Below are 10,564 nucleotides of genomic sequence, written 5' to 3'. Positions count from 1 at the left end.
GTCGCTTTTTATAGTGTGTAGGAGGTAAACATCGCATCAGTTGATGAGGGCACAATGCATGTGCACTCATGTTCGCTACGATAAATCATAAAATAAGTAGAGAAAACATAAGCAAGCTTGGCCTGAGAATCTTACATCATTTGGGTGCTAGAATTTGACCTAAAGTTTAATCATAAGATAAATTTAATGTTGATTGGATTAATTATGTGCACTCAATAGGTACTCTTTTTTCTTTTCCTGAGTTTATTGAATAGGTCTAATTTTTCCAGATACAGAGTAATGTGACGTATGTTAAGAAAACTAATCTAAAAAGGTTGTTATGTCCATAGATAAAGGAAATTCTCATTTGGGCATTAATACTTATAACTCATTTATTCAAATGTTCTCATATAGTCTATATATAGTCTATCGCATTGCTTGATATTCCGATTTCACTGATCGGGTTTAAGATATGAATCATAATCATCCACATTTACTAACAACATAAACACATGAAATCATAAGAGTAAAATGAACTTATCAAATATTGTCAATGACACGTATGATATTGAATTGGAGTAGCATGTACGTGGAGGAAACCAAGAATCCTATACCCTCCAGCTGTACACACCCCTAAATGGAAAATGAACCTGTCCGGACGAAGACTGCATTCAATTTTATCTATTTATTTATTTGCGTTTGCTTTGTCCTATCTGTTTATTGAATTATGTCGAACTAGTATAGTTGGAAGCAAAGTCAAACGGCAGACATTAGGCATGCCATTACCTTGAAAAAGTGTCATTCAGGATAAAATATTTTCGAAATTTATTCCATAGAAAGAGCAAATTACTTTTCGAGAATTCGTGATATTCCTACTATATGTCTTTTTTTATGCAATTGATCTGATCACCCACATTGCCAATAATGCGCAACCCTGTACGTCTCTTTTTTCCACTCGAATTAAAATAATCTTAGGAAGAGTGTGGCTTGCCAACTTGTCCGTTCGAATTGCCAAATCCTTCGGATAGTCAATGTGATATTATCTAAGCAAGGAGGCATTTGGCCCGGGCCGCCTGCAACTCCACCTATAGGAACCTGCCTTTTCTCCAACAACATTTGATTACTAAATTGTATTCACTTAAGCTATATCATAAAGGGTATCAAGTAGCCACAAGTTTTTGTCCATTGGAATTACGACAAACCCATTATTAGATAACAATAATAGTCCTAGAATTAAACTTAGGTAGGCTAGAAAAAAATGAAAAAAAGGTATGGCTCCTGATGTTAGTCCAACGTGTTGAGGACCATAAGTCATGGCGTTGGTTCACTAACCTTTGAGGGAAAGAGCCAATTCATTCACCTATGTGGATCGCGCCGTCCTAACCAAGTTTCACACTGAAAAATAAAGAGTTTAGGTGTAACTATTCACAAGGTAAGGAAAGGGACGGATCAAAGCCAAATCTCAATTTGTTAACAAACCCTAATCGAGTCAGGTCTATGCTTCTCTCTATGATCAACTTCATAGACTCATTTAAAATGAATCCAAGCAATATTTTCCTTGTAACGTTTTTAATTGCGATATTATTCATTTGAATGAATATAAGTTTGTGTTCGTTAATATACCTTGTTAAACTCGCATTTATTGAATAGTTCAAATCATCAACCGACAATCGTTTTTAAGTAATCTATGCTAAGATAAGAGGATACGAACAATATATACTTGTCATTTCAAAGTGCATGCACCAACACGACATTAGTCTGAACGAAGTTAGAGGTGATGTAGAAAGGGCGGGCAAGAGCACGCGTGCATGTCCACAACATCAACAACTAAGCATTTGACATTAAAATACGCAAATCATTGAGTTTCACTTCATTCGTCTAGTTCAAAATAAATAAATAAATAAGTTAGTAAATGTATAAATAAATAAAAGTGTTTTTCAACTGGAGGGGAATGGGATCATGCGCAGCAATAATCAAAAAGCAATTATCAAAGTTGACTTTTTTTGAAAAGTTTCTCTTGGCTTCCACTAATAGAACCACCGTCACCGAATAAGTTTAAAAGAAATAGAAAATAATGTATTTATAAATTACTAGTTTTCAAGTGGTTTGTTGAATGTCTTTCTCCATTTTTTTTTCTCTATTTTTCGCTTATCTTTTAGTAATGAACCAGTGAAGATTCAAGCAGCTGCTTCTTCTCATTTTCCCAAATATATATATAAAGATGGCAACTTGAAAACGTAACGTGAAAAATGCATTGCCTCAGCCCTTTGACTTTTTATTTCTAGGTGTCGTCAAAGACACGGCTCAGCCACGATGAGAGACTGCGGGTGGGTTTACGGCTTTTTGGATGAGATGTAGTTTATGAAAATAAAAAGAAGATTCGATAAATTATGTGAGGGTGAGAGATATAACTCGAAATCTTTTATATTTTATGGTGAGATCGATGGCGAGGTCATACGAGCTTGGCTTAAGCTCGAGTGAGGTCAAGCTCGAGCCAGCAAGCGCCATGGCCGGCGCGAGCCTTTGGAGCAGAGCTCGCGAGCCGTGCGAGCTCTTTAGTAGAAGCTCGACCACGGCCGCCGGATCTAGGTCGTTCGATCTCCATTTGGCCTTGAGCTAGCACGGCACCGGCCTTCAAATTAGCAAAGGCAGCGCACGCGGTGAATTGGGAAGAGAAATGGCGGTGGGTGTCTCGAACCGAGCAAGCCTCTTGTGTGAGAGGAAAGACAGTGGGTGCTGGGTTGTTTGGATGTGGTGTGAGTTTGAAAAATGAGAATTTGGTTGATTACATGTGGGTAAAAAACCTAACTTGAAATCTATTGTAAAAAAATGAGGATGGTAATTGTAGATTTCACAATGCAATGGTGGGTTATATGATATGAGAAGTAAAACTGAAGACAATCTTCATAATTTTACCTCAGTACTAAGAACATAGTGAATATTTATTAGGTCCCTTGTTGGTGCAACAAACGCCATTCAGTTATTGACATACATACTCTAATAAATAACCAATTAATAATGTAGATCGATTCTTACACTGAAACTGGATCTGATAAAAATCTCAATATGTTAAATTTAAATGGTACAATTTTCATAACGTTTTCTAAGTATATAAAGAATATTTATTAGGTCCCTTGACACACCCACTGTTTGATGAAAAACATATCGATAATAATGCAATCAAATTTTTCCATGTGTCAATCATTTGAAAGCGAATGGGTAGATCAATTCTTACACCAATAGCAAATATGATAAAAATCCCATTACGTTATATTTATCTTGTACAATATCTAATGATAAATGTCTAATTTGGTGTTCGAGTGGAGACATTTTAGGTTAGGCGTGATTGAAGATATCTCCTAGACCCGTGGGGCGGTTGGATAAGAATGATGCACCTAACCCGTTTGGGATCTTGTGCAGAAAGTTCCTATTTTTTAATTCACCATTACATAGCTTGATTCCATCATTTAGCACGTACACTTCCTTTAAAAAAAAAATTAAAAAAAAAAGCGACGTCATTTTTTAGAAGGTTGACAAACTCAGCAATTAATTTTGAACTTATGAATTATGTCTCAAATAAATTTTAGGTTTAATTGGAAAGTAAAGTTGTAAATATACATTTTTTTTTTTTGTTTGGGGGGGGGGGGGAATGTATAAAATTATGATATTTTTGCCCTAGTTGGATTTGGATAAATTTTTTATCTCCTATAATGATCTCATGTGTGGTCTAAATGAGATTTATTTCTCTGTAGTGTAAAACCCATAACTACTTTCGACCACAAATTCTAGATCTAAGAATTTGAAAACCTATGGACGAATCGTAATTTGAAGCGTCACATACCAAGCAGGATTGCATATTTTTGTACCCAAAAATATGGATTTTGTTCCCATGTTGAAAATTTTCAATAAATGTAGGTAAGTGTCAAAAAACTATTAGTAAAAAAAAATTAACCATGACTTTAGCCTTGTTTGTAACTTATCGACAATTTTATGAAATTACAAATTATTTTCATATAGTTTGCAAATAAGCAATTTCCATATTAACTAACTGATTTTTATTTTTAGGCTAATAAGCAATTTCCATATTAACTAACCGATTTTTATTTTTAGGCTAATTGATCAGGTGATAAATAAGGAGAGAGGCGAAGCTACCAAAAAAAAAAAAAAATATCCTCTTCTTCAATACTGATGGCAGCAATTCCAGATAAACCAACACGACTCTAGGACACAAAAGAAGACACTCCGATAGGAATCAATACATTTTCATTCGTTTTTAAGTATAAAAAGAATAGTATAATCGCTTCGAAAAATTTGGACTATGGTATGAAATAACATAAATAACTGACAAAAAATATGTTTCTACCCTCCATTCTGAGTCTTGCCTCTTCTTTTTAAATTCTAGCGAAACTACATTTACAAAGAATTTGACATATAAAAGATTTTGCGAGAATCATTTCTATTGAGTTTTTGTATTATCGAATTACGGAAATAAATTTTTCGTCACAAAATGAAGAAATTGTACACAAAGATATATATAATCAATTTTTGTAAGGTTGTTTCTTTTAGTAAGGCTATTTAAAAGATAAAAAATTTATTCAAATTTGAAATTTAAAATATGAGAGCGATACAATAGGATAATAATTACACATTTGTCGGCATAATTCCAAAAAAAAAAAAAACACCAACTTTAGGTCGAGTGATAAATCTTGCCCCAACTTTTTTTGTCAAAAAAATCACCAACTTTTACTTAAATCCCAAATATAGTCTTCCTTAACCTAGATCAATTGATTGTCCTTAGCAATAAATCCATATGCACTTACTAGCCCAATTTTTTTCTCTCGAAAAAAATCACCAACTTTCACTTAAATCCCAAATGCGGTCCCCCTAACTTAGATCCATTGATTGTCCTCAGGAATAAATCCATATGCACTTGTTGGTTGGATTTAAAGCATTATTCATTGTTTTCTTGTCCAAGTCACGGCTTGGAGAACAACAGTGAACCTGTTGATTGTCTCCTACACTTCATTGGCAAGTCAAAAAGATCTCCAAATTGAATTTATCTTACCAAATATGAAGTTATAGACTACTGTCCATCGAGAGACACCATGAACAAGATTCACCAAGCTCACGGCTAGAATCCTTTTTTCCTAAAATAAGGAATAGAGACTTAATGGCAAGGGCCAAATTTGGGATAAGGGTTAAAGTTTGTGATTTGTTTACAAGACCAAAAAAAAAAAATTGGGGCTAGAATTGTCACTCGACCTAAAGTTTGTGTTTTTTTATGAGATAAAAAAAAAAAAAAATTAGACTAGATTTGTCACTCAACCTAAAGTTGGTGCTATTTTTATTTTTTATTTTTTTTAATTAACTCCACATTTGTCTATTGACAAACTATTGAAAAAAAGAAAACTATTTTAGGTTATTTAGGCGTAAAATAGGATTGCCACCCCTTGAAAATAAAATGTCTTCGAAATTTTTTATCATATAAATGCGGTTTGCCTAATTTATTAGACTAAGCCTACACAACAATATCTTCCGGACGCCTATTGATAGTTATATTTGATCTACTGCCAAAAAGCCGAAAAATGTATATACCCAGTTTTCAAATGTCTCTCCCTTTCGTAATTCTTTTTTTTTTTTTTCCTTTTTTTCGCCTTAATTTGAGTTGTAATATAAATTTCGCGAGATAGAAAGAAGATGCTTTTTCGAAAAAACGTGTTGGGTTCCATGAGTAAGCAAATTTATTATATATGACTTTTTGCGCGCGCTTTATTAAATTTAAAAAAAAAAAAGGATAGAGAACCGGCGATAATATTCTTCTTTGCCTAGTAACTCTCAATCCTCCATGTAGCCCAAAAGCATCTTGAAAATTTGCAATTTCTTAGCAGAGAAGCCTTTGGATGGGCAAAATGACATGTTCCCTCTGCCAAGTTCCCTTTTTTCCCTTTCATCATCAGACGACAGCCTGTGCAAAAAGGCAAGGGGAAGTTGGTCTCCCGTTTAGTGACCTTTTCTCAGCTGATAATTTTCCATTCGAGTGTAACCAAAACTCATCCACGTTCAGGATGCATAATACACCACAACCACCATGTACACCACAATGTTCCAATGTATAAATTAAGTAAAAACTTAGTATTCTAAGCTTTGCAGCATGTCGATTCCAATAGCCACACTATCCATCCCTTGGCAAAAAGAGGGTATGCAAAGCTTCAACCTGACTACATGAGAGGGATGGAAGATGGTCCAGTGGTGGCAGCCACTTTTTGCGCCTGCTGCGCTTCGCACCTGTAAAGCTCCTTCGTTTCCTTTTTCATTCGGCGTGCTTCCCGCCTTTCCTCCTTCACGGCAGCCTGCATTTATATATTCAGACAAACATCTTCAACAATTAGGATAAATTGAAGGAACCGCTCACTTAAGGGCCAGAAACTGAAGCACACCATGCAATACGTCTTCTCTCCCTCTTGTCAAAGCAACAAAGTTGCACAAAGGGATGAAACTCGAATGGCTTGTAAAAATTGTCGATAAGAAAAACAAGAAAGAAGCAGGTGATTACCTTGCGCTCTTTCTTCTCTTCCTTTGACTCTTGACCATGCTGTTTCCTCCTAGGCTGCTCATTCCTCGACACGCTGCCACCCTTGACCTTTTCCGCTGAAGACTTCATGCCCCGTGGCAGATAGTCAACAGGAAGTTTTTCTTTTCCTTTGAGGGATATTAACGGATTGGCTGCACCTAAAGCAACAGAAATTGTACTGGCCAATTTCTTCTTTCTGGCTCCCATCGGTGCTTCAATTTTACCTGGGTGATTATCAAGATTCGAATATGTAGAGACAATAGATTCGCAGTCCCACACCTCAGATTCATCACTACTTTCTTCTACAATAACTACTTCTTTGTCGTCATTCTCATTTTCATACTTGTCTGCATATTCCACACAACGACGGATCAAATCAGCAGCAGAATCCTGTAGCTGTTTGCTTTTCACGTCATTGTCTTTCAATAAATCAGCTGGAACTCTATACTTGTCATCAATTTCCAAGTCATCCACAACTTTGTCATCAAACGCCTGTTTGAGTTTCAAAGCAAGGGATTCGTCTTCTTCAGCCATATAACCACCATAACCATCATCATTGTCGTCGTCCTCAGATCCATACTCCTGACATTCAAGCTTCAAACAACAAAGAAGAAAAACATCAGATATCAGTGAAAGAAATGGATATAAGACAGCCAAACTAAAGAACTGATGTCAACTACAGCTGAATAGTACTAGCTCATGGGAATTCCACTAACACTAGAAAAATTTCAGCATTTAAGAAGAGGAAACAAGCACAGAGGAGACAAGAGTAATAAAAAAAATTGTCCGAGTTAATGTCAGTTCCATGTCTGATGAGGCTGCAACTCAGGCCAAAATGCGTAATTTCCAACAATTTCCAGTATATATGAACAAAAAAAGCAACTCGTTTCATCTGAACTTATCTTCAAACTCATCCCACTAATTCAGCAGATAATTTTTTTCATGAGGCATGCTCGACATCCATTCTGACCACCACAAGCACACACAGAAATAGAGTCAAAGACACCAATATCAAAAACTAGCATCAATGTGCTCTGAGTCGAAGAAGAACCTCATGGATTAGGATGATGAGGTCCAACCGATACTTTTCTTTTTCTTTTTTTCTTTTTTTAAGCAAAAGCAGTCCAATCACATAATTTCAAAATCTCCTAATAAATGCATGCAGAAAATCACCTCAAGGCTGGGTCTTATTATATGGTGTAACCAAATCCAACCGCAATGGTTAGAGAGAGAGACAATGGCTAAAAATCAGTAAGGCAGTCCAACTAGGGTAATGGATTGTCAGCCCATCAAGTGCACTTTAACAACAGAGCACAAAATGCCAAGTGATATCCAACAAATTCTATCTGCCTCTGCCATTGTCCTGCAGTCAGGCAGAAGGCTAAAACGAGGATTCACCATCATTCACCAGAAAAGGAAGCGACAGTGCAATCTATGAATCTAATACCGGCAAGCTAATAGCTGAATGCATGCCAATCCAACTTTTGGTGTCTATGCATTAATCCGATTCATTATGTTTTCACAAACTTGTCAGAAAGACAGTTTTATCAGCTCATCCACTTATCAAGCCAACTATCAAAATCAAGAAAGCATAAACTAGCATGAGGAAAATTAAAATAACTTACAAGATCAAATTGTTCATCTAGCGGACGACGTTCCCGTGGCTTCTCGTCATCAAATTTGTCATTTCGTTCCACAAACCGGCTTCTTATTTCATGAGGAAAGCCATTGTCAATTTGTCTCTCTCGACCAGCAGCAGTGTCCAATCCATTGATGACACTCCCCATCGCTGCAGGCATCCTGGGACATTGCGAATTTCCCCCCACAATACTGTCCTCGCCTTCGGGATGGTTCGCCTGAACAACAAAATCTTCTTCCAAGTCCTCGACATCGGATCCAAAACGCGAGAGGTCACTATCATCAAGTAATGCATTAACTTCAGGATCAACGGCTTTCTGCACTCTCACATTAACACTATTGGCGGCAACACTATAAATCGATTCATTGTGAGGATTGCCTTCCACTTTAGGGACTTGTATGCGCGAAGCATCATAAGCCTGAAATCAAAGAAGTTGAATAAATTAGGTCCTCAGCATATCCCAAACACTGACAAATGCAGATATCATAATATAGTCATAACACAAATTCAGGGACCTCAACAGCCAACCAAATAAGCAAAAATTTTGTAAAAAAAAATTCCCCTTTCTTTCATACTCTGTAATCCCAACCTCAGATTAAACTGAATCTAATCCAGCAGAACACTCACACCTCAAATGCTGCACCTTTACACTAACCTCAAACAAAAATTCACCCCTTTCTTTCATACCCTGTAATCCCAACCTCAGATTAAACTGAGTCTAATCCAGCAGCAACACTCACATCTCAAATGCTGCACATTTACACTAACCTCAAACACAAACTCACCCTTTTCTTCCATACCCTGTAATCCCAACCTCAGATCAAACTGCATCTAATCCGAAGCAGAACACTAAGATTTGCAGACATTAAGAGAGAAAACCACGAATTCAAGAGGCCCACCTTGACATCTTTCGGGACAAGATCAAGCCTAGCCTTAGGATTCTGATAGAAAGCGGAACCGCCGCCCGCATTCCTAATCTCCCTCAAATGCCCCAAGTAATTATAACCGTCGTCCGGAAACCCAAGCTCCAAAATCTCCCTCCTCACATGCTCCGGCAGCCCCGACCCCGACGCCGACGCCGACGCCGACACCTCCACCTCCGGCTCCCCGCGCCCCGGCCACACTCGCCACGGCTCCATCCTCGCCGTCGTCGAAGTCGCCGGGCGCGTCGGCAAACACATCGTCATCGCCGCCGCCGCCTCCGCCGTCGTCCTCCAGGGTGTCGACGGAGCAGGGGTTGTTGTCGACGCGGACGAAGATGCGGTCGCCGCCGGGAGCGTCACCGAAGCCGGGGTCGTCGGCGGAGTCGCGGGACATCAGCTGGAACGTCGCCGCCTTCTTCTTGTCGATGAACTTCTTCGACTTCCGCCCCATCGTCGCCGCCGGCAGAAATTCGTCGGACGGGGTGGCGGTGGAGGAGAGGATTTAGGAAGTTGCAGTGAAGGGAAAAACCAGTGTTCGCCACTAAAACCCTAGCGGGGAAGGAGATGACGGGACGTATAACAAAAGGAGGGGCAAATTTGTAAATTCACTAACAAGGATGCGCTATTTCCACTCCTTACTCGCGTGACTGAATCCGCCCGACCTTCATCAAAAAGACAAAATTACCCTCCATATTTAATCGCAATTTAAATCGATGGTCCCGAATTTATTTTTACTTTCCTTGTCCATAAAGGATCTATCTACCCTTAGTTAAGAATTTCATAAAATTGTGGATTTTCCATGTCTATTAAAGGCACAATGTCTCTTCTTATTGTGAGATATTACTTTCGTGAAAATTTGTTTTGCCCAAAACTATAATTTCCAAAAAGAAAATCTACTTCTCCTCTATGTTTAAATTTATGGATAAATTGTAGAGTACATGAAATCTAATTAAACAAAACACTGCCTAAAGTAGGAATTGTTTTTTGGAAATGCCGGTGAAATTTTATTATTTTGGATTGATGAAAATTAATAACAAAATATCTTATTGCGCATAATGTTTTTAGGGTATTATTAGATATTCCTCTAAGATATTACATATTCTATATAAACACATCTCGTCAATATAGTAAGGAAAAAAATATAAATTTTTCGATATAGTAAATAAAGAGGCTTGATATTTTAGACTAATGAAATTAATGAAAAAAAAAAATTCACCAATGAAGTGAGCTTTTGATATAAGAGAGACAAAAGAGAGATATGATGTTATTAGATTGATGATTAAGAAGAGACTTGTCACTTGTATACTATATCAAAGAATGGGTTTTCTTTCCTTAACACGAAGTATGTAAAACATTATAGAAATATCAGAGAATTCATTTTCTTTAAAAAAAAAAAAACTTGTGAAATACTTAATTATGGTAATATCCGAATAGAGAAAAGATGGCCAACGG

At 37.3% G+C, this 10,564-nt stretch overlaps 1 protein-coding gene across 1 annotated transcript; it reads right to left on the bottom strand.

Annotated features, from left to right (window-relative positions):
* Positions 1-5,967: 5,967 nt before the first annotated feature.
* On the bottom strand, positions 5,968-9,668 carry LOC104445721 (protein LTV1 homolog). The gene is made up of 5 exons (XM_039313180.1): positions 9,321-9,668; positions 9,089-9,280; positions 8,176-8,607; positions 6,533-7,144; positions 5,968-6,329 (listed from the first exon to the last, which is right to left on the bottom strand). Exons 1-5 carry the CDS (start codon positions 9,561-9,563, stop codon positions 6,198-6,200), a joined length of 1,611 nt encoding a protein of 536 aa, XP_039169114.1. The 5' UTR covers positions 9,564-9,668; the 3' UTR covers positions 5,968-6,197.
* Between the last annotated feature and the right edge of the window lie 896 nt (positions 9,669-10,564).

The sequence above is a fragment of the Eucalyptus grandis genome, chromosome 5 (genome assembly GCF_016545825.1).
Source record: "Eucalyptus grandis isolate ANBG69807.140 chromosome 5, ASM1654582v1, whole genome shotgun sequence".
Lineage (NCBI taxonomy): Eukaryota > Viridiplantae > Streptophyta > Magnoliopsida > Myrtales > Myrtaceae > Eucalyptus > Eucalyptus grandis.
This window is presented reverse-complemented; position numbering and strand designations above follow the sequence as displayed.

Bases quoted from the DNA above. Each gene is read 5' to 3' on its own strand.
- LOC104445721 (XM_039313180.1), bottom strand. From the start codon at position 9,563: ATGGGGCGGAAGTCGAAGAAGTTCATCGACAAGAAGAAGGCGGCGACG. The intron at 9,281-9,320 runs GTGGCGAGTGTG...CCGGAGGTGGAG, and splicing joins ACGACGGCGAGGATGGAGCC to GTGTCGGCGTCGGCGTCGGC. The intron at 6,330-6,532 runs GTAATCACCTGC...ATATAAATGCAG, and splicing joins AAGAGAAGAAAGAGCGCAAG to GCTGCCGTGAAGGAGGAAAG.